General features: G+C 41.9%; 1 protein-coding gene across 2 annotated transcripts in view; it reads left to right on the top strand.

The window, feature by feature from the left end:
• The window catches only part of PDE4A (phosphodiesterase 4A), a 106065-nt gene that overhangs the window by 38663 nt on the left and 42394 nt on the right, over positions 1-25008 (top strand). For both annotated transcript variants that reach the window (XM_063294325.1, XM_063294326.1), the window contains exons 2-6: positions 14113-14298; positions 17007-17043; positions 17879-17952; positions 19571-19620; positions 22925-23037. In XM_063294325.1, the coding sequence (XP_063150395.1) occupies positions 14113-14298; positions 17007-17043; positions 17879-17952; positions 19571-19620; positions 22925-23037 (460 nt within the window). The remainder of the gene's footprint in view (positions 1-14112; positions 14299-17006; positions 17044-17878; positions 17953-19570; positions 19621-22924; positions 23038-25008) is intronic.

The following is a 25008-nucleotide window of genomic DNA, read 5'->3' on the forward strand; positions in this document are numbered from 1 at the left end:
TACTCTAGCTCCCAGTTGCACCATTGATACGTACACTTATTCAGGATTAATAGCTTTCTGTTCAGATAATTTGGTCTTATTCCAGCTCTGACATATTCAATAAACACTGACCCCTGTCATGCCCCACTGTACATCTGTTCCTTTCACATCTATAGGCTTGCTTCTGGTCTCTTGCACACTGGCTGGGCTGATAGTGATGTTATAGAGCAAGTTTAATGCTTGTTTCTGATTTAGTGTGATGGGTAAATCCAACTATTAAGGCTTGCAACTAATTATTTGTGACAATGTTATGTGTGACCCACTCCAGCCTAGCTTTAGTCAAGGAATATGATTAAACCATGGATTGGCAAAATACATGAATCTGACCACTGAGTGCCTTACCCCTATGTCAGTAAAGCTATTAGGCATAGACTCACGCTCCATCCAGACATTCAAGGACCAGTGCATCACTCCTCCTTTCCCAGGATAAGTTTTCCGTAATTGGTTAATCTGTTTTGGTTGGCAAATTTTCCTACTGGGAATATTCACCATGAAAATGTACTTGCTCCGTTACTCTGGATTAAATGCGGGGAACGTAATTGTGAGAACAGTTATTTATCTGTGGAAGCTGCAGCTACCCTATTTCCGCATCTTCTACCCTACGGATACAGTTCCTGTTACGGTGGCCATCCTGTCTAGTGATGATGAGAGAACAGTTCCAGGACTTTTGTAAGGCCTTAGATTGAGCAGACTGTCTTATTTTTATAGGAGAGCTATCTGATAAATGATCCGCCCTCAGTAATGGGATGAAGATTTCCGGGATGAATATGAAAGCTATTTGTGCTTGCACACTCAGAAGGCTTCTTGGGAGCTAATCGTGATGCTGGTGTATCAACCAAGGGACCCACTTACTAATTGCTCTCTGAGGGGAGGCCTTGAGCTTCAGGGAGCTGATTACTCATGGATTCCTCTTTGAACAGCTTCCCTTCCAAAGTCTTCTCAAATAATGTAAGCACTGAGCTCCACAGTTGCCACTTCTAGTTGGAGAAAGTAGAGATAGGAAACTCAAGGGGCATTGCCCATGTTCTCAGACAGCACAGTGCAGGGAAGTTTATCGTTTCTTTTGAACGGCATCTAAGCAGTTCTCATTTTTAAATCCAGGGTGAGCGTTCTTTGGTAGCCAGAGGCTATATTTAATATATTGGGGTGGGGTGGGGTTGACAATTAGATGGATCCACGTCACATACGGGTGGAGCAAGTGGGGGTTGGGGGGAGGTCTTTGTTTTTTAACTACTATATGCCTATTGTTGGGCTTGCATTAACAGATTGTAGTGTTTCCTGACTCAAAAGGTCAGGAAGGTACAGTCAGTCTTCATCAGTTTTTTCAAAGCAGGATCTGCTGATTGCAAAGAAGGGGGTCTTGAGGTGCAAAGGAACTTGCTCATTTCTGTTTTAATCTTCATAGTAACCTTGTAAGATAGGCCTGAGTAGCATCAGATCTGAAGTGCACCTTCAGGGTTTGTGGATTACCAAAAGCCCACAAGCTGGGGGGCAGGGGTCGTGGCTGAGAGGAGATTTGTATGGAGAATAGTCTGATTCACAGCTCAGAGACTTGGATGCCTACACTATTCCAATAGAAAATTTTAGGAATTTATTTATTGGTGTTTTGTTTTAGGCATCATTTTCCCCCAAAGCAGGGCTTTCAAACTGAGGAATTCTGGCCTTTTATTCCCACCGATTTCACTTGTTCTCCTAACCAGCATGTAAAATGAGCAAGAGTCTTCAGTTGGGGCATGAGTTTTCAAGATTTCATTTGCAACACATCTAGAGAGTGCCGGATGGGAGAAACATTGCTCTAACCCTACCCTGATCCTGTCTTCTTGGCTAAGACCCCAAGGGTTCTGGTTCCCTCTTGTCTTTTTTATCCTTCCTCCTACTTTTTGTTTTTTGCAAATGCCTGGGTCAGAAAGTGTCCACTGTCCTGATTTCCTTGCCCTGAACCAAGGGCTATTTTGCACTATTTTTAAGCATACCTTTAAAATGTGAATTTCTCAAATGCATGTTTGAAGAGACATGAATCTCATTCAGACACTTATTGGAGCATTTATTTAGACCAGTGTTTCTCAACTTGGCAACTTTAAGATGTGTGGACTTCAACTCCCAGAGTTCCCCAGACAGCATGGCTGTCTGGGGAATTCCGGGAGTTGAAGTCCACACATCTTAAAGTTGCCAAGGTTGAGAAACACTGGTTTAGATGAATTGGCTTGCTTCTACATCATGTGTGAAGCAACTCTGAATTTAGTTCTAGCCATGTTTCTAACTTGGTGATGGTGTACAGACCCCCAACCTAATACAGTTTATGGATGAAGAAGCTACTTTTGTAAATGAAGGACAGTGGACTAAAGAAAAATACTGTAGTTTTAGTATCTCTCCTTGCAGTAAAAAATCTCTGGATAGCATATCAAAAATTGCTTCCCTCAGGTTAATTTTCAAGTATGTATTTCTGGCTGTTGGTTGAAGGAGTTTTGTGAAGTTTTAGAGCTGATGGTATATCTGCACTGGCCTTCCTTTTTCTCCTCTGCCCCACTATGTTGGGTTGTAGCTCCTCTGGGCCTGTCCCTCTGGGCTGTCCAACTGCAAAAGTGACAATCGACTTTGATGCCTAACCTTAAATAAACTCTACGAGTGGAGAACCTCTCCATATCATAAAGCAGCCAAATAAATAACCGCACCCATTTTGATTGGAAACAGAGAGGTTGCTGTGGGTTTGTGATCAACTTCTTGGCTTCATTCATTTCCCATTTTCAGAGGATGCTTCTGCAGAAACGGTGATCTTACATTTTTAAAAGTTTTGTGCATGCAGGTAAACCATGACAGAAATTACTGTCTCTGAATTCAAGAAGAAACTGCATTCATTGCTTAAGACCCAGGATGTTGTTGACTGGGCAATAAACTTCCAGTACAGATGTTCTTACTCACACTGATTCCTCATGTGGGGAATGTCCCATCTGTGTGCGCTTTCCCTGCTTAGCAAGTTTTGTTTCTCTCTCTGTCAATGCCGCATGCTCAGTAAGTGCTGTGACTAATGTAGAAATGCAACCTATCCTGGGGGCTGCACATCTGGCAAAGAGCTTTAAAAAGCTACATGTGACATTGCATGGCAAATATTTCCATAACCAGCTTGTACTTTAAGCCAGTCCCAGAGAATCTGAGGCCCTTGAGATAGAGCTGAACTGCAGCATAGCTCATCCGTGTCCAAGCTGCCTGAGGTTGAAGGGTTGTATTTCAGGAACATTTGAACATCCACAGGTTTCCTATGCCTGACTTAAGGAATATTTAAAATTGACTCTAACATCTGGTTCATCTAGTCCAGTATTGTTTATTCAAGCTTTCTTTGACTGGGGTCTCCAGGTGTATTATCTGTAATTGATTTAGGAATTGTGGGATGGGAATTATGGGCATTGTGGCTAGCACATCTTCAGACCACCAGGAAGTCACTGAATTCTCAAGCAATGGTGATTCTTCCCAATCTTGCTTTTCTGGATTCTGTTATAAAGAGCCACTGGATTTTTTTTTACATTCCAAGTCCTACTGGGCTATGGACTCTCCATATAGCTAATGGGGGGGTGGGCACATTAACATACAAAAACTACCTTATGTGCGGTCCATAGAGCCCATGCCTGCCAGATGCTACTGTAAATCACAGCTTTCAGCATTTCTTCCTTTTGATTCGCCAGTTTGATCTACTGGAGCTGTAGTTCCGTAACATCAGAACTTGATGCAGTAGGGGATTTTCTTTCCCAGTCCTAAAACATTTACTTGGGAGTAAGTGTTTTCATCTGTTTATGGGAGTCCAGTTTTAGGCTAAAATCTAAGCCCCATTGCCTCAAAATGATCTAAAATGGGCACATGGGTAAACATGTGTTAATACTGCTCTCTTTATCTCTTATCTACCATACATACTTCCATCCTGGAAGAAGGAGTTGGCAAACAAATGAATACAGACTCACTTAACACTTACATAATGCAATTTACAGTTCATGTGTTTTTTATTACATTTTTGTTGTTTGTTAATCAGCAATATCTTACTTGGAAAAGCAGAGGAGAGCAAAGTGCTGTAAACAGTGTTTTGAAGAGAAGCTGGTGGAATACTAAGGCAAAATACAAACTGATTCTGTTTTATTGTAAGCTGTCCAGAGAGCTTCAGCTTTTGGGTGGTTTAAATGTTTTAATAAATAAAAATAAAAATTCACCCTGCTCGATCCAGTAAAAGAATCCAAAACCTCCAGTGCTTTTAACATTGCCTGCCCTAATTCTCCACCCTAAGATACATTCCCTAAAGTACCACCCTTCTTTACACATCCTTAAAGGCTCTTTTCTGCCTGCCAAATTCTTGGTTAATTTCTTATGTAAACGTCTTATGTTCTCTGCTGGTTTCAGAAGCAGATTCTGCTAGTCAATTGAACATTACATTATTCAAATATATGGTCTGCCTCTGTTATCTAGGCACAAATGGGGCACTGGTGTTTGGGTGACAAAGCTCTCTAGCCAAGAGTCTCACACCAGTGTAGTCTGAAACACTTAGTGAAATATAGCTGTCATTCCAGTGAACAGAAGATGCACCGTTTGTCAGAAGGCTACTCAATGTGTAGATATTTGTGCAGATAGGATAGTGGCCTTGTATCTAGCTTGTCTAGTAGCTGTTGGTGGCCAGAAATTCTATGCCCATAAGTGTGAAGAACCCCAAATGCAATGGAAATTCTCTCTCCCCTCCATTAGTCCGCTGGGCTTCAATCCCAGCCAGGAAGGGAAGAAACCCTGGCCACAAAGCCAGCCCAGAAACCTTGCAAGCTGCTGGAGGATGGATGAATCACAGTGGCTCTCCTTGGCCATCATTTACTGGGGAGCAAATTCAGTGCTGTTTATTCTGAAACAAATGCGCATAAGGCTGGAACGGTGGTTCCTAATCCTGGGAAGGTTTACTCAGGTGTAGTAATGTTGAGTTCAGCGTGTTTTAGTTTTGGCTAAGTATGTATCACTGTGCAGCATAATTCGCATTCAGAAGTAGCGCCACCAGTATTTAATGGGCCTTACTCTCTCCGAAGCATTTGCAATTATTCTTATTTGCTTCATCTTTGGAGCATTAAATGATTTGGGGCAAAGTCACCTGAAGGAACACTTTCACCTATATCAATGTCCTTCAGAGATCCTGCCTCTTAACTTAACCCTTGAAAGCCACTGGACTTGTGGTCATGAGAAATGGCTGTAGTCCCCACACCTGTGGAATTCTGGTCCAGTGAAAGAATAAAGATTTATTATAGCAGATCTTTAAGGAGGCACCAAGGCCCACCTGTTTATAGATGCCTTCTCTTAAAACAGGAATGTGAAAAATATGTCCTGGGGACTGGGGTGGAGCCAAATTTTTTGGCCAAATTGCAGAGGCTTAAAGTGTCTATTTTACCCTAAAAACCCCATTCCCCCCCCAAAAAATATTCTAGGCTCTCACCCCAGGCCAACAGAATTTGCATCCTGCTATTTTAAAGTGAGATGTTTCTGGAGTTTTGTATATTCAGTATTGCATTTGTCTAATATTACATTCCTTTTTCTTGGCTGGGTGATGCTTATAATTAGTACAGTTGCTGCTTGTAAGTTATTTTGTATTTGACTGATAACTTGATTTTTGTGCATTTATGGTATCCTGTAGTAAAATCATTTACGTTGTGCATTTATATGATTGGAATCTGCATTGAGGGGGTATGACTCCAAAATAACTTACAAATATTTTCAATAAATAGTCTGAGGATTAGTTCTACAATTACGAGTCACATTATATAATTATGGGAACTGTATTAGCAGAAGAGTCCTGTTAAAATAAGGTGCCAGGCACACACACACACACGTATTCTGTATTTTTTTTTCTGCTCCAAGGGAATCAAGGGACAATCAAAAGAATTAAGACACAAAAGAAAGGCGGGAGGAAAGTCCAAATTTTTTCCCTAAGTGAGTGGCACACCTGCTGGTATGGAGAACCCAGAAGCTCTCAGCCCCTGGGGGGAAAATATGCCATAACCCAAATTATGGGCATGCACTGTTGTGTGAATCCTTACTCTTGTTACTCCTCTGTCCAGACCCTGATAAGACCATCATTACCTTCCTTGCCCCTCCCTTGGTATCTTAATCTTATCTGTTGCCCTGGGGTAGGAGTGGGGAATGTCGTCAGCAGCTCTCAATATCTGTGCATCTGTGCATTGTAATGCCTCAGAAGGAGTTGCAGCTAAATTGACTACAGAAACAGCTGCATGCACACACACGCACACACGCCAGATAAGGTGCCATGATATACGCAGAGGTACAGCCAAGATGAGTTGGATATACAAAAACAGTGCTTAAGACTCTCTAAATTATTGACGCAAACAGTCTGAGAAGGAAATTAAGCTGGTATTTGGTCTGAAGTAAGGTTAGCTGCAAAAAATGAAATCCAGGAGTTGCACTGATCGAGTGAGGCAGAGCTGATGCTTTGAAGGTGAAATCTAGGGCTTTGTTCGAGGGGCCTCAAGTACAGTGCTGCTTTACCATATTTTGAAATCATTAAAAGAAAGCCTGATGCAATCTAAAGTATTGTAAAACTGTTTGGTCCAAGGGTAATTTGTCCCTTTTCCAGGCACATTGTGCAAAAGGCCTGATGAACCTCTGGCAGTGTCTTTTTAAGTTGGCCATGACAAATGTGTGAAGAGCACCATACCGTGTCCATAGATTTATTTACCCTCAGCTGAGGTTCAGTTCCTTTCCCTGCATCTTTTCATCCCATGCCTCCATTTCTCTCCCTCTGAAATAAAGCTTTGGCCAGTAGTTTTGACTGAAGCAGGGGAAGCACAGGCAGAAACCAAATCTGCTTATGCCAAAATCCTGCATGATTTGTTTCAGTCTTGCCATTAATGTTGGGAGGAAAGCAAGAATGAATGACTTGTAGAGTCAGAAGGAAAGAGTAATAGATACCTTAGTGCGCTCGCACTCACTCGCTCTCTCACTAAAAATTCATTTTGAGATAAGCTAATAATAAAAGAAAAAAGTGTTTAAGGCTGCCTGCTTCAAGGTGTCACTTTTTCCAGCTTCGCATGATGTGGCAGTTGTAGGTGTTCCCTTCTCCAGCGGTTGACTGGAAGAAGCCAGCAGAGCTGCCTTGGAGCCCCCCCTTGCTGTAACAGGATGAGAGGCTTCCTAAGGCCTGCTCTGCTGTTGACAACTAGTCTACTCCCAAACAGACCAAAGGGCCCAGCTGGAAAAACCCATGTGGTGATCCAGGCTGGCTTGATAATGTGATGAGGCACAGAGGGGAGGGGCATGCTTGCAGCTGCGCTGATTTGGATTCATGGTGATGCTGATCGTGCTAGAACAGTGAATATAAGTTATGCCAGAGAAGGAAGCTAACACAGCTATTTACACTGTGTTGTTATAATCAGAGCTGTATGGTTCTTACAGTAATAACCATGCTCACAGAACACATAGATACGTTTCCGGCACATGGTTTACTTTTCTCACTGCCTGGTGTTTTGCAATTTTGCATTGATGCATAAAGCCTTCATCCATTCTCAATGCATGGATAAGCCTATGGTCCAGGCGGAAAGGGTTTAGAAGACACTGGAGAATTGGGGGGTGGGGGCAGGAGAAATAAGCCACACCTATATTACAGGGACTAGCTGCCCTTGAACCAAGATAGATCCAGGCTGCTGTCTCATGACGTCAAAAAGGTGGAAGAGCAACTTTTAAACTGATTCCTGACAGCATCCAGTTGGGAATGGTTTGTTTGTTTCTTTATCAAATTTTGTCACCACCCATCTCCCCCAAAAGATACATGTTTCGAAAATACTGTATAAATGTTTCGAAAATACTGTAAAGGTAGGACTGGTGCAGAGAGTGGACTATGAATGGCCATGATAATCAGGAGATAAAAGGAGACAAAAAGGCCACAAAAAAGTTTCACACCAACATTTGAAAAAGAACATAGGATATAGGTATTTCTACACCACTATTAAACGTCTCCCACCCAAGATGGGGAATTGAGAGTATTTTTTTAAATTTTTATCCTGCTTTTATTATCTTTATAAATAACTCAAGGCGAGGAACATACCTAATACTCCTTCCTCCTCCTATTTTTCCCACAACAACAACTTGTGAGGTGGGTTGGGCTGAGAGAGAGGCACTGGCCCAGGGTCACCCAGCCGGCTTTCATGCCTGAGGCGGGACTAGAACTCTCAGTCCCCTGAATTCTAGCCCGTTGCCTTAACCACTAGACCAAACTAGCTCATTTGGTTGTAAAGAGAACATAGATATGGTAGTTATAATAGAAACCGGGTAGAACAGAATCGTTGAGGGTACTTCTTGATTAGAAATTTTACAGAAAGAACAAAGCAGGGCACACTGGAGGAGGTGGTGGTTTGTTAAGGAGAACAGAAAGCCTAACATGCTAGAGCAGTGTTTCTCAACCATGGCAACTTCAAGATGTATGGACTTCAACTCCTAGAATTCTGGGAGTTGAAGTCCACACATCTTAAAGTTGCCAAGGTTGCCAAGGTTGCGAAACACTGTGCTAGAGAATATTGGAAGACCAAGAATCTCTCTAGGTGGCAGTATCTGGCCATAAATACATATTAGACCTAGGGATATGCTACCATCACTTGATCAAAATGCTGAGGGTCATCCTGCAATGGTGAAATAGATCAGGGCAGTATACAAAAAAGAAGTTGTTGTAAAAATCATTGTTGTTCAGTCACTCAATGCCTTCAGACTCTTTGTGACCTGAAAAACATTATTTTGCCAGGATGGTCAGCAATTGCTTTGAGTTCTTATCAAATTGGAGGACTTCAGTCACCCTTACATAGACTGGCTACAGTCATGCTCAGGGCACAGTGAAGAAACTTGATTTCTGGATACCATATATGTAACTGTGCCTTAGAACAATTGGAACTGATCAGAGAGGAAGAACTGTAGAGTTAATCATAAATAGTAACAGTGACCTGGTGCAAGATGCAACTGTTGTAGAACCAATTTGAAAACTGCAAGCATTATATTATTACATGTAGCATACATGCAAATGAGAAAAATCAAGAAATGTTTTCATATTCCCTTACGGTTATTTAAAAATGCAATAATTGTAGCTCAACTGGAATGTAAGAAAGAGTCGGCCAAGTTCAGAAAGAGGCCAGCGCTGCTTTCTATTAGTATCCAGGAAGCCGTAAAAGTTAAGACGACTTCCTTCAGGAAATGGAAAGTCTGTCCTAACACAAAGAATTTAAGTAGGACAGCCTGTATTGACTTTTATGTAGAGGGAGGGAATCATAAAAATTAAGAGTAACAAGACAAAATATCCTAGGACATACACAACATAGTATTAAAACACTTGGTCCTGATGACATCCACCCAAGAGTTTTTAAAACACTCAAATGTAAAATTGCCAGTCTCCTAGCAGAAATATGTAACTTGTTCCTCAGATCAGGCCTGGTGCCAGAGGACTAAAAAGTAGCAGATGTGAATGCCCATTTTTAAAAAGAGGCCCAGAAGACACCTGGGAAATTATTGGCCGGTCAGTTTAATGTCTGTTCCTGGAAAATTGGTAGAAACAGTAATCAGAGAAATTACTGAACATAGAAGAACAAACCTTGTGAAAGGAAAATCAGCATGGATTCTGTAAAGACATCTTGCTTCAAAAGTCTTTGACAGAGTTCTTGGTCAAAGTTCCTTGTCCAAAGCTCTTGAGTAAATTTATCCATGGCAGCTTCCATGGCAAATTCCATACTAAGGATCATTAAGTGATTGAAAATAAAATTGGCCATATTGCAATGTTCTTTTACAGATCTACACTAGGTGTGTGTCTGGAATATTATGTACAGTTCTGGTCACTACATCTGAAAAAAATATAGTAGAGTTGGCAAAAGTACAGAAGACTGCAACGAAAATGAGCAGGGAACTTAAATACCTTCCACATAAGAAAAAGCTAGAGGGTTTGGGACTCTTGAGTTTGGGAAAAAGGCAGCTGAGGGGGCACATGCTGGCTAGGGAGCTCTGGGAGTTGAAGTCCACACATTTTAAAGTTGCCAAGGTTGAGAAACCCTGTTCTAAACAATAGAACTTGAGGTCATCCAGTGAAGCTGATGTAAGGGAGACTTAGGGCAGACCAAGTAAAGCACATCTTCACCTACCACATAATTCATCAGTGGAATTAATTACCACAAGATGGGATAATGGCCACTATCTTGGATGGCTTTCAAAGGGGATTGAATATCATGGAGGACGCATCTGTCAAGTGTCTTGAGGACTCAATGTTACCTCCAGGTTGGAGTCAACATGTCTCTGAATACTACCTGCATGAGGACAAAGATGGCAGAGAGAGATGGCTTCATCTCTTGCTTAGAAGCACTCCACAGGCTTTGGGTTGGCCACTATGAGAAACAAAATGCTGGACTAAGATGGGCCTTGGCTGACTCAGTAGGGTTATTCTTAGCTTTTTATCTTATCCTTTCAGTGAATTGTATCCCACAGTGGTCTCCTGCTGATGGAATACCTGGTTGGGAGACCCTCCAGGTTAATCAGGTACAGAGAGCTCTAGAGGATGGGAGGAAAGGAAAGAAAATTTCATTTGTACAGCCAGAAATTCCAGAGGATGTTCCTTGTGCTAGGAGAAGATGCTTGAATACGCATATGCCAAAAGCTAGATCTTAGCATTCTTTGTGATATTGGCTGCCATTCTTGGATTGGCAATATTTCCCATGACCTGACCTGACTGACTGTCTTCAGTGGGGAAGCCTAGTTTCATAAGTAGGGTCAGAGAAGTCAGCCTGTTGAAAGCTTTTCTAGGGTAAAACTCAGACTTTTTACAAAGAAAAATATACTGGAGTGAGACAGAGCAGAAGGGTCATTAAAGGGCTGGAAAGTATGAGGGGTGGGATGTCCTGTTCCAGAGATTTCTTTGCTAACTCTTCTGTGGCTTAATTTATCAAGAAGGGATTCTTAAGAAGTTTAAGATTAATAAGATTAATAAGACTTCTTTCTGAAGGAATGTTAGTAAATTAATATGGATTGGAACAAAAGGCAGAAGTTGGTGGACATCTCCAGCCTAGTGCCATCCAGGGGCACTGGATTACCATTCTCATCAATTCACACCCACCAAAACCATGGTGTCAGGGCTTATGGGAATGGCAGTCCAGCATATATGAAAAGTTGAGAAAGGCAAACTAACATTTAAAAAAGGGAAGAATATTAACACTATAATGTAACATTAAAAAATTTAATTAAAAAAAGATAATAGGGTGAGGAGAGTAAACCAAAGAAAATTATATTATAAACAGAACATCTCCAGCAAAAACTGATCAAGTCTTCTTCCTTGCCCTAATACAAAGTTTAACAAACAAACTTACCAACAATCCATTGCCGCAGATCAGATACCGATTTCTCCTTCCAGTGTTTCATAGTAATTCTTTTGGCCAGCCCCCTTGGCCCAAGCTTCACAGTGCTTTATTTGCAAAGTAAATAAACAGTGAATTTACAAGCCTCATAGACTTAAATAGGACTGTACTTGTTAGATAAGAATTTTCAATGCTTCATTAATTTTATATATGAAGTGTCCTTTTTCTTATAGCTAAAGATATTCCTGATGGGTGTATACCTTGACTCAATAGCGTCTTCCTTCCTCCCCAGCTGTGGCGCTGCTAATTCCAAACAGCAGCAGCTTTTGAGTTGTATAGCTGGCAGACTCTCAAGAGGAGAGTGTGTTGTCGTCCAGGATTTTTCCCTGCATTTGGAGCTGAGCTGTCATCTTATGGAGAGGCACCAAACAAAAGCTTTACAGAGCAGGTGTTTATAGCAGGGCAAGGAACTTGGAGAGTTTGCCAATGGACTGAATGAAGAAACCTTTGTTGTTGTTGTTGTTGTTGTTGTTGTTGTTGTCACTAGGCTTTTAATTTTCCTTTTCATTTATTCTCTACTGTCCCCTAGACAATTTGCATCTCTAGGCTTCGATATATTGAAATAGGTAGCTATGGCCAGCCAAGCTCTGGATGTTGGGGTTTTAGTTTTGACCCCCTGTCTTAGGCAGGAATATCTCAGGGGTGGAATGTGTGTTTGTTTATGTGTGTGGGAGAGAAACTGGTAACTTTAAGTGAAAGCCCCAAATGCTGAAACCACAGTAAAGAGGAAGTCCAGCCTTCTGAGCGTGGCTGAGCGCTCTAGTTCATGCTCCCTGGAACTCCTGCTGTGGCATCCTCTTCTTGTTCGATTGGCTGGAGGAGATCCTGTCACTTCCACCCAGCCATAGCTCAAGCCTCAGTTGTCAAGTGATGAGTCAGCCTGTCACTCTAGCCATATTTCTCAACTCGATTGCACCAACATCTCCCAGCACAACCTTGGGTGTGACGAGGGAGAGTAGCGGCTTGAGTTATGCAGATATCTGGATTAGACACCTTGTAACTCAGAATTTATACTCTTCAGCAACGAGGAGGACAGCTCATGTCCACATGGCAAGCGGCATTGATTATAACCGGGTCATGGCTCTGCCCAGCCTCCATTTATCCATCCGAAGGTTAGTTGGGCGTCTTCTCTCTGCTACAGCTGGCACTGAGTGTTGTGGCTGGGGCATGGGTGCTGCGCATGAGACAGATTCCAGTCAGAAAGACATGCTGAAAGAAACTTTTTAGTTGCCTGAGTCAGCAGTGAGAAGTAGGCTGGTAGAATAGTTTGTTGGAGTAGGCTGCAAGGATTGCGGGCCATGGAAAACTAGAGTTTGTGACTCTTGAGCTGATGAGATACTAGCATTTGAGGAATTGCACATTGTAATGAAGGGCACTAGCAGTGTGTGGTTGAGGATACTCAGGGCTGAAGAATAGCATTGAATATTGCAGAAGAGCACCATGGGTGCTCTATTTCACCACGTTCCAGAAGAGCTTTTAACTCACTTTAGGGTGGGAATTCTGTTGACATCTCTGCACAGTCTGCTAATACAAACATCCTTATGCCATTGTTTTGTTGAGACTTATTTAGGAGGAAGCCCCCAACAGACACAGCAGGGCTTAATTCCTATTAAACACATTGTGCTGTTAGTCTCTTACAGTCCAGGAATGCAACTGTACCTACAGTATATAGAAACAGTTTACTGACCAGCAGGGGGAGTAACAGGTTTTAAAAATGAGGAAGGAAGAGAGAGATCCTATAAGGCATTATTTATGCCGGTTACTGAACAGTTCCAGTTTTGCATGAAGGAAATTGAATGTGCTGTGTTGCTTGAAGCATAGTATCTACCTAAAACAATTAAACCAGTATGGTTGGTGCAAATTGGCTAGTTTTATTTAGACATGCTCAGTTTACAACTTCCATGGGAACTCTGTGCTTGAACTTTAGCTGGCTTTGTGAATTGGTGGAAAGATGCTATGGGTAATGAACAGAGGACAGTAGGGCGGCAGTGAGACAGAGATTCTTTCAACATTTAATTCTGAATTGTAGTTCATATTATTTCCAAAGTATTGCTTCAGTGTAGGATCAGTAGTTCTTCTTTAAAAAAGAAAAGTGAGATTCTTGAGTTTTTGAAAACTAGATTGATGTTACAGTTTAACCTTTATAACCTTAACCTTTATGTGCCAGCATTAGATGTGCAAAGAGTGAGGAACAACATTCATTTTTTTAATCCACTGCAGATTTGATGTAGGTTTAGCTTACAGAGGATTCTAGAAGATAAACCTGCATTCAACTGTTTATGTTTATCAGCTGCTTTTTTTTTGTAAATAGAACTCAAGTAATGTACAAAATTTCCTGTGTGACTGTTTCACACATTGCACTAAGCCATAATGTGATTTCTGGTTTTTTGCTTAGCATGTTGCCTTTTATAGTTTATCAAACATGCTTGTGTCTTAACACGACCTTTGAACCCTGCCAATTATGGCTTAATCAATAAACCATGTTTAAGTAATCCATGATGTAGCCCAGTATGCAAAACAGGTCTGTGAGTAAGAGTAGATGCTGGGCAGAGCTGCTGAACTCAGTTTGAGTTGGTTATTCTTCCCACATTAATATCCTGGAGAGTCTGCCTTTTTAATATTATGTGGGCAACATTCTTTTGTTCCTTGACATGTTTCCTTTTTCCTCTGACAGCTTCGAGGTGGAGAATGGCCCATCTCCAGGTCGCAGCCCCCTGGATTCACAGGCCAGCCCTGGATTGGTGCTTCACCCCAGCTTTCCGCAGAGCCAGAGGCGCGAGTCTTTCCTGTACCGTTCAGACAGTGACTATGACATGTCGCCAAAGACCATGTCACGCAACTCCTCCATTGCCAGTGAAGCGTAAGTCCCTCCCCTTTCTTCAGAGGAATTACATGGACATCACAGAGCAAGCAGAGAAGGCCTCTGTTCTCTTAAAGGCCCAGGCAGGTAGACTGGGCTGGAAAGCTCACTGGTCCCGTGGGTGACGGGTGGGCTGAAAGCTAGCCATCTAGTTTCATTCCCTTTCTCAGTGACAAGCTCCTCCGACCAAGGGAGGACAAGGAATTGGCCTATTGGACAGCAGCACTGGTTCGGCCATAGGCTGGGAGGCTTATGGGCTCTCCCTTGAATCTCCCAGCAGTGCCTGCTAGCACTTCCCTCCTTTAGCTGGCAGTCCTGAGTGAGTGCAGGAATGTTGGCCTGTAAGACACAGAGCCCGTATTTGAGCCCCACTGTGTCTGAACAAGTGAATGATGGGGGCCCTAGTGAATGGCCAGGGCAGTGTTTCTCAACCTCAGCAACTTTAAGATGTGTGGACTTCAACTCCCAGAATTCCCCAGCCGGCATGTCCACACATCTTAAAGTTGCTGAGGTTGAGAAACACTGGGCCAGGGTGTGTTCAAGGCTGCGTTGAAGGTGATTCAGTGTTGGGACAGGCAGTTGTCAAGCAGTCGCAAAGGAACTGCGCTTTCTCTTCTGAGCAAAGAGGAGACTCTTTTTGCACAAAAGCCTGTTCTCAACATTGAGCCTACTTTTCCTGTGATCCATAGCCATGAAGCAAAGCCTGGACGATCTAGGCAGGCAGAATCACAAACATTTTCACCAAACTGCAGCATAAAATAAATGGGCTGTTACCTGCAGCACAGCTGAGAATGGGAGCAAAACTCACTTTTTGCATTAGTTTTCTTGGACCCTCCTGTGGATCAGCCAGGCCCCTTAGACTGTGATGCTGGTGTTGGGAAGCAAAATGAAAAAAATTGGTGCTGCAGTTTTATTTATTTGTTTGTTCATTTTGAGTTGGGTGTCACCCAATTCCATTTGACTCTGGGTGGCTCAGAGCTCACACATTAATTGTTTGTGTGTGTTTTATAAAACATGCAAAATAGCTCTGTTATACCTCCACTTGATTTACCAACCCTATTTTATGTAACCCCCCACCCCCAGTCTCCCCAAAAGCCAAAAAAGAAAGAGGTCCAGATATTTATTAACCTCATGTGACTTGACTTTGCTGCTATGTTCCCTGCAACATTTGAAGCCCATGAAAGTATTACAAAAAAATTGGTATCTTTCCATAATAAGGTTGCCACCCTTTCTCTAGATCATTTTTTCTCAACCTCAGCAACTTTTAAGATGCGTGGACTTCAACTCCCAGAATTTTCCTAGTCAGCATGCTGACTGGGAGAATTCTGGGAGTTGAAGTCCACACACCTTAATATTGCTGAGGTTGAGAAACACTGATCTAGATGCAGTGGGTAGGAAGGCTACCTATGTCCAGAATGCAAATTCTGTCTTAGGTAAGGTGGAGCCATTCCTTACCTTCTGAGAAGTTGCTTTTGGGACAGCAGGAGGTAGGGCCAACATTGGAAAAAGAGGGGTGACTCTATTTCCTTCTCCGTTAGATGTTAAATGAAAGAGTGGGGAGGATAGTTGCAGAGTTAAAGGAGAAGGACTGGAACTTTTCTGTCCCTGCAAAGTGTAATGGGTCTTTAACTAGGGGGAAAAAAACAGAATCAGTCAATAAGTAGAAAGGAAAGGGGACAAAATAAGGAGGAGAAATAAAACATCTGACCCACATATACTGTATGCAAGGGGCTGGACATGATGCAAAACTAGCTTTGCCCTCTGGGATGGAAGTTTAGGAAAGCAAGACCTGAGGTTGCCTTGGGTGGCAGAGAACCTGATCAGTTCTGATAATACGGGGATAGACAAATTGCAGCTCATGAGTCTTTTTTGCAAGCCTCAAAGCCTCCTTGACCCAGCCTTGCGTGTAATCTGGTCCCAACCTCTTTGCTGCTCTCAGCGCCAGCCCCCCAACCCCATTTGGCTCCCAGGAATGTTTCCACCAGCAAAGTCCTGTCTCCTACCAAAGGCTCTGGAGAGAAAGAATAATAAAGGATTGGGCAGGGAGGGTGGGGGGTTCTGGTTAGCTCTGAAACAGGTATTTATAAGGTGCTTCCCTGTAGAACAGGCTATTATCCAGATCCTTGATGTGATTCCTCTGGACTCTGTTATCGGACAGTCTTGTCCACAGGATTGTGCAAAATATAGACAGTTTAAAGGAACACAGCAAACAAGTTTTAAATGAAGGGGGAAAAATGTTAAGTTAGTAGTAGTATTCAGCATGTAGGCTAGGATTGCCGTTTTGGTTGGCTTTCCTTAAATATAAATGGTTTTGAGGCTCAGAAGTGGACTTTTCTGCTTAACAAAGATGACCTGTTTTCTCTGAGCATTATCCAAGTCTCCTGCCAGGAAAGATGTGCAGTTCAGAGTATGGAAGGGTGTGGATTTAGCTATTATTCTTTATTTCTTCCCATTTCTACCCTATTTTTTCCTACAGAAATTGATGGCATTGTGCATAGTACTTTCCCCTCCCTCCCTCCCCCCATTTTGTTCTCAAAACAATCCTGTGGTAGAATAATTCCCTGGTTGAGTAAAGATTGGGGCCTGGGGTTCCTCTGCCCTCATTCAATACTTTTAACTTTTGATTGGGAAGTAGAATCTTGTGTTCAGGTTCCGTTCTGCTCCTTCCCTTCCAAGTAATACAGATTTGTCATTTTTCTCCTTTGCAGGCATGCCGAAGACTTAATAGTGACACCATTTGCCCAGGTATGGCCCAGACCCCTGAGAAAATCTGTTGGTCACATGTGGGAGGATCCTACCTTTAACAAAACTACTAAAAATTCCACAAAGTATTTTTTAAGTTTTCTAGAGTTTTTCTTCCGATGAGATGTTTAGCAACCAAGTAGAGAGGGGTGGATGGCCAAGAATACGTTTTTTTTTTCTTATTCCGGTCCTCCCTCCTCTCCAAACCAACCTTCCTTCCTAGAAGGAATCAGAGTTTATTCAAACTTTGGATGAGCCTTAATTTATAGTGTGCAAGCTCTTGTACACTACAGGTGGGTTTTGATTGGTCTTATTTTCCTTAATTTCAGAATTTTTCCTAAAACTTACTAGATTTCAGTAGACCTTCCATTTCTTATTGGGTTGTGACTGAATAAGCCATTTTTATTAGAGGCCAATCGGATTCCTTAAAATAACTTTCTCAGCCACAGTATGTCTGTGGATGAAAAAAGTTGCAGACCACCAGGATGATACCATCCTTTGTATTTCTATCAGCCACCTGTCAGCATGGCCAAGTTTTCTTTTCTCCTTCTCTTTATTAGTGCAAAATGTACTGAGCCTCTGATCATTTTAAGAAATCTAAAGCTTTTCTTTGTTGGAAGAATGAAAAGGAAGTTAATTCCTTTTGTGTCACATTAGCAACAACATACACTTTTCCACTTGGGTCTGGAAGGAACTCTCTTGACTCAAGTCTCTGGTTTACCTTTATAGCCTGTAATCCTTTAGATGGAGGAAGACTCCTTCACTTTGATATTTTTTAAATTATTCAGTTGCTTACAAGTTGTAGCGCTAACACGCTTGGTCCATGTACTTTCTACAGGTCCTGGCAAGCTTGAGGAGCGTACGTAATAATTTCTCCATCCTGGCAAATGTTCCTACACCAACATCCAATAAGTAAGTGTCCACCAAAGCTGGAGATTTGAAATATTGGTGACTTCTTCTTTGCCTTTTGTGAAGTCAAGTTGTAGATATCAGGTCTTTAAGTCTATTGGATAAACAACTTATGGAGGACCTAGGACACTGGCGTGCAAAATTTCAGATTCTTACAGACTGCCCAGAATCCACTACGTTCAATTTAAGCTGTGTGTCCATTCCCATTCCCACCTCTATCTTTCCTTTTAAGTTAGGTAGGAAAGTATCTGCAGAAGATACACAGTTTTCTTAGTCCACATAGCTAACAGAGGGCTATTGGAATGGGAGATCCTATGTGTCTTTCTCTGTAGTAGCTAGATAAACCCTCCAGGTGCTAGGATTGTGTTCCTCTGAACACCAGTTCCTGGAGGATGGAAAGCCAGTGAGGGTTGGTTGTTGCTTGTCAGCTTTCTTTAAGCACCTCCAATCCAGCTCTAGAAAAAGATTATTGGACTAACTAGATCCTTGGTCAATGCCAGCAAGGTTTTTGTTTTTTTTAAATATACATACTGTGGCCTATTGGAATGGGACAGTAGTTGTTTCCCACCATGTCCAATTTAGTGATAAAGTGACTTCCTGACATTCCTGGAAGTTTTTACCTTAATGTTTTAACAGCCAAGTATTCAAAAGTTTATTTCACATGTATTCTTTTAAGCACAGGCAACATGTGGACTCAGAAGGCTTTGGACTCTAGTTTCCATTATCCCCAGACAGAATGGACAGTATTCAAGGATGGTTGGATTTGCAGTCCAGCAACATTTGGTAGTGGACCAGAGGTTCTCCACCTCTTAGTTATTCATGAAAAATAATAATAGCTTGTTAGACCTTTTTTGTGCTCCATTGAAGTCAGTATAATTGTAACCTTTGCTAGCTAGACCACAGATGCCAACTTATTTATGAAATAGGGGAAAATCCTGTAATGTTACATATGATTACGTTTGTTCCTTTCTTTTCAATTCACTCCCATTTGTCAAACTGCTGTCACTGACTAATCAATGCCAGAGGCAGAATTCAAAACTTTAGAATTCACTGCAAGAATGGAAAGCAACATCATTTGAACATTTGCAATACTATAATATTGGAAAGGGCTGCTCCAAGGAAAAACCTCCAGCTCTCCAGACATTGTTGGCCTGTAACTCCCATCAGCCTCAGCCAGTATTGCCATCATTAGGGATTATAGGAGTTGGGATTCAACAATATCTGACCGGCTCTAAGTTCTCCATTTCTTCTTTAGCCCTTCATAGAGCTAAAGAAGAGCTAAATTCCTTGTCAAATGTACAGCTTGAAGCTACTTATATTTAAGACTTGAATGCAATTACTGCTTTTTAGAACCCTTGATTTCTCAGAGGTTCATAGAGAAGAGGTTGCCCCACTTCCATGACCCTCACATTTCTATCTTATAGTGATCATTTCAAGGAAGACAAACTTGGGGCTGTGGTATATAATCAAGAGAGCACTTGTTACTTGCAAGCATGCAAATGTGGCATCTTGTTGAGCAAAGGGTGAGCAAAAGGAGATGCTAAACTCCTTTTATACTTTGTGTGGCAAAGGAGATGCTGATGTCTGATCTTGGACTTTTTCCTGTTTTTTGTTCCCTTAGGAGATCTCCCATGGGCAGCCAGCCAGCTGTTTGCAAAGCCACACTCTCAGGTAATGACACTGTCTTGTACCACCAAGAGGGTTCTGATTCAGGGGAAGCAAACAAGAGAGCGCACACAATCCATCTTGCAGCCTGGCATTAGATCTCAGGGTCAAAGATCTTAAAAGTCCGAAGTGAACCTATTGAATATACTGTCCCTGAAAATTCCACCCTCTGTGAGAGATTATTGCTTTGGATGGGTCTGCATCATCTTCCTCTGGGGAAAAACAAAAGCAAAAGGGGTTGAATGCATTGGGTGCCAAAGTGGACCTTACTTTGAGGCAAGTTGAGACAGACCACTCTGGCATCAGGTTTGGGGCAAGTAAGAACTTGAGGGCTCTAAGAAAGGGTTCTCCAAAAGTGGTGGTAAAGGACACAGGAGCTTCACAGGAGCACTGATCCTGTGTTCAGTTCAGGGATGGTTGTGTAGGAGATTTTACAGACAGGCTGTGTCCATATTAATTGGGGAACTCTTCAGAGTGTCCCTCTCAAGCATTAAAATCTCTTGGTTAGGCCAAGCACACTCTCTTAAGTACAGCATGCTTATAGAAAAAGAATACCATAACTATGCATCAGTACTCAGCTCTCTGATTTTTATACCTGAGGTGGCATGCATTTTTAAATGTGTCATACACTTTTTTCCTCTGGAGATGTGTCCAAATGGGGAAAAAAGTCAACCCAAATTACCTTTCTTTGAGGAAGATTGAAACACTTCAATAGCTCTTCCAGTTCTCACCTCAAGAGGAACCTGTCCTTAGGACTTCTGTGTTGTTTAAATGAAAGAGAACCTTCCCAGTAAAGTAGTATTATCCAGCTGCAGCAACTGAGAAGTGACCCACATCCAAGAATTGACCAAAGCCCTATAAGGCAACTCTTACAACTGTAGAATCCTATAAGCAGTGGCATCTTTGGAGATCTGCTTGGGGAAAGACTTACTTCCAAAGTTGGGTGTGTCTATGGAGAACCCTTTGCCCTCTAGGTGTGGTCAGACTACAACTCCCATCATTGCTGATCATAGTCCATGCTGATTGGAGGATAAGAGGTGGCATTAAACATCAGTAGGGCCACAGCTTGCTCAGCCCCAGTGTGATGAATGATAATGTGAATAGTGAAATGAAAAGGGTCAACTTCAGAAAACCTGCAGCACCACCTGCCTCGCTGTTAATGCCAGGAGAGGCAATTGGCTGCAGAAAATGCAGGTTTAAAGGTGCACAACCACTTCATCCTTCACAAGATATACAGATGTAAATGCAGCAAATATATCTGCCATGTTAAGAAACCTTCAGTCGAAATCCTCAGCTGCTGGAATTGTGGAAAGATACGTGTATCTGCTTATATCTATGTGTAAGCATATGAATTGTTAATAGATGCAAATAAGTTGTGACCTGAGCTCTGACCATGTTTGATGCCTGTATGGTAGTTGAAAGGGGCTGCTTTGAGTGGTTGCAGAAGTTGATAGGTTGACAATGCTGTGCTGTAAATGCTAGAATATGCCTGTTTATCAACTGTGGCAACTAATGTGTTTCCAAGATTCATTTTGTTTTTAATTTGTATGTAAATGGAAGCTTTCATCAGGATCATTGAATAGACCATAGAGAATACTTCTGGTTGACAATTAAAACTGTAGGGAGCTTCTATGAGGATTTTCAGTGGTCTAGAGATACGATGGGCCAGAGGCAGGAAGGGGTTTGAGTTCCCTCTGGGAATCATCTTCATCATCATCATCCCTTCCTCATATAGAGAATATACTGTCCCAGAACAATCCACCCTTCTAGGTGACCCATCTGAGCTGGAAGTGATAGCTACAGAGGCAAATAAGGGAAGGTTATCTTAACCTGTTCCACATCTTTCAATTGTTGTTCTGCCCTCTGTACAACAGTATTAAATTCTGTTTCCCATATTTGCTGGGATCCTCTTCTCCTTGCTTCCAGTAAAACAGGTATGTGCGGATTTCAGCATGTTTCTCCCACACCTGCTGCTGTAAACAGGTAGCAGAACGTAACAGGCCTATCCCCAGGATGAAGCATTGCCTGATTGTGCCTCAGTGCTGGTACCTCTGTTTGTGGTCCAACCCTGCATCCTTGAGAAATTAGCTCAGTTATGTTCTTTGGCACTTTTCTATTTTGCACCCATTAAATTTCAGAGCTCTCTTGGACATGATAATAGAGTGAAAATGGGAAGCACAGTTTTGTTAGACTTTCTATTATTTGTGCAGTATTACTCCATCACAACCATCAGGAAACTTTTTACAGCTCCACCTCCAGAAGTTTGCACTGTGGGTACTGGTTGCTGATCTCCAAAGTGGATAAAATGCAAACATTCTTAGCAGACATGATTCCAAAGAGTAAACAGTGGCAAGTGCATGACTTCCTATGTCCCTCATTTGTTCTCCTGTCTACAGAGGGTGTGAATTCCTTGTCTCCTAAATGGGAAATAACTTGCTGTACTTGATAAGGCTGTTGAGGGAGCTGTGATAAGGAAATGTTGCTTTAAAAAGTTGGGATAGTGCAACTAATAAATAGTTTTCAACAGATTGATGGAGATAATCATCCCTGCAGCCAAATCTTAACCAGTTTTGTACATTTTAGTAAGGAGCAGCTGAGCACATGGAAGAGGGGAGAAAACAAAGAAGATACTGTGGGAGAATATGGGCCTTGCAGGATTGGTTCTACCATTAGTTAGAGAGAAATGGCTGCCTTAATTCAGCAGATTATTGTGCAATGACTCAGTTTATGACTGGGCTGGGAAGAGGTGCTTGTGAAATCTCCTGCCTGAAGTGCCAAAATAACTTGCATCTTGATTTAACAGGGCATGGTGTACCATTTGCTGCTCTGTCTCAGGAAGCAAATTGTCTTGGGCCAGTCCTGAAATCTTGGGTGCAGAAGTTCAGTCCCAGTTCCAGATGTATTGTTCTTAAACCAGCCATGCACCACCTGTGACTGACTGCAATATTTGTGCCCTGATAGGTATTTCAGTTGTCACTCACCTTTCCCTGTGTGTTTTTGCAACCTAAAGAAGGCTGCAAAAATAGAAAACATACCCTGGTGAGTTACCTTAGATAATTGGTTGGTCACAGACTTTGCTGGATGGTTTTGAGACCATTGCCTTCCTTCCTTCTGTTCTAAGAATGCTCTTCTGGGCATTGCAGTCTACTTAGCTATGCATCATCTCAATGAATCTGATCTTTACATGCTTTTAGCTAGGAGTTTGATCAGATAGTACAAGGGGACATTCCTGGTTAATCAGGTTTTTTTGGAATGCTTGAAAGATCACTTGAACCAAATGCTTTGGTTTCTTCCCCCACTTTATCTGCAGAAGAAACTTACCAGCAACTAGCCAGAGAGACCTTAGAAGAGCTAGACTGGTGTCTTGACCAATTAGAGACCATTCAGACCTACCGCTCTGTCAGTGAGATGGCGTCTAACAAGGTAAGGAAGAGTGTTCAGCGGATGCACTGTGCAATCCAGGACAGTGTCAATATTTTGTCTGTTATCAGCTCCACCCATACATCTGCCATCCTTGAATGTATACAGTCCATGTTTGTCTTCTGTTTGATCATTTTAGTCTGTATGACAGCGTGTATTATACAGTACCCATTGTGTATTGTTTGTGTTAAAAGCCAAAATAGTGCAATGTGGAATGCCCACTGACCCACATCTTTCTCTGAAATATCTCAGCCCTTTCCCCCACCCTTTGACTTTCTGTCATGCTCTATTCTCCAGTAATCAGTCAGCATCCGTGGCAGCCAAGTTTACGTAGTCACATCTTGGAGGTTCCTTTTTTTCAGGTTTCCCCTCCAAACATTTGTTTACAGTTTTGCAAATATCAAGATTTCCCTAAACCTGTTGATTTTGTGTCTGGGTGGCTTGTTTCGGCTGTGTAACCTGAGCGTCAGAAAGACAGGGAAATACGTTTCTGTACGAAGATATTTGTCTGTAAGTGTAATAGTGCTTTTGTCCCCTCACTGTTGTTTCTGAAAAAATGTATAGGGTCTGATTGTCGGTAGTTACAGAAGTATAGTGATTTGTTCTTTATCATTTGGGAATTGAGTTTGTGGATAAAAATTCACACTCTTGAGTGAAATTGACAGGCACTATTGGTTCATCTGCTGGAAATTATGACCCCTTTTCAAGAAAATCTCTCTAGATGTCTCTCTGAGGACTTGTAAGATGGTTTAAATTGTAAGTGGCCACAGAATTATAAACTTTTAATGACATATTGCACATATTAATTAATTTTTATTTTAATGAATGTGAATTAAGTAAATAAAAAATATCTTTTGTCCTGCCAGCATTCTCTTTTTGGTCATTAGTACATCATTCAAAGTCCAAGGGTGGCACCCTTGGCCTAGAGAAGATTCATAGTCCTGAAAAAGAATGGAGGTTTCTAGCCCTGTTGCGGGGTATGAAGCAACATGTTTTTCTTCTAGGAAAAAAATGGAACTAGAAGACTATGTTTATTTTGGATTTAGTTTAATCTTGAAGTTAAATAAGTTATCCCAGAAGGTGCTTTCCACCTTTAAGCCTTTAAACTTGTAACTAGCCTAGTTTAAACAGATCTAAGTGAGCTCTTACTGTATTGCCACTCCATCTGGGTAAGAGTGATGCCTGCCAGCGAGTTTCAGAGAGACCCAACTAACAGGGCAGGGTGTTAGCTTTGCTCTACAAATGACAAATTAGTCAAACTTGCCACTGAATATCCCAGTCTGCTGCCAGCTCTTCAAGGGAGACCAGGTCAGGAAACAGTCTCCACAAAAAATACTAGAACACTATTGACATAGGCTATATAATAAAGGAGTCTTAAAAGTGTGACGGAGTTTGTCTTTCCCTCCCTCTTATATTAAACAGAATCAAGACAGGCCAGTCTTAAGTTTCTTCCTCCCCTGCTCCTGTCTTTCTGGGCTAAGCTGATGTTTTTGTGACATCTGCCACATATTTTCTTCAAGGCTCTCTCTGGATCCTCTACATCTGCCATTTTAAATAGTTTCTCTGCTGGGGCATTATTACTTAGAATATCTGTCACCCCCTTTTCCAATTTCGACCTTTCCTGATATATTGAGATTGAAACTCCAGAATTCTTGTTCATGTGTTTTTGGAATCTGAGGACTTACAATATATCTGAAGGATCTCATGTTGGGAAAGTTTCCACTTTCTAAATAAGTCTCATGATTCTTTGGAAAGTTCCTCTACAAGCTTCCATGCATCTTAAAAAAAAGCCTTCCCAAAAACATTGTTCCTACTTCCCACACTGCCCCCCTCATTGATGCCCAAGATCTGCCCCATGATGAGTGCCTCATCTTACCTTCTGGCAAAGCCACAACTCCTTTTTTTTTTTAAGTTTAAATCAACAATCCTAGTATCATCCTCTTCTGAGTAATGGTTTGTTTTCCTGTGTTAGCT

This window comes from Candoia aspera, chromosome 2 (assembly GCF_035149785.1).
Source record: "Candoia aspera isolate rCanAsp1 chromosome 2, rCanAsp1.hap2, whole genome shotgun sequence".
Classification (NCBI taxonomy): domain Eukaryota; kingdom Metazoa; phylum Chordata; class Lepidosauria; order Squamata; family Boidae; genus Candoia; species Candoia aspera.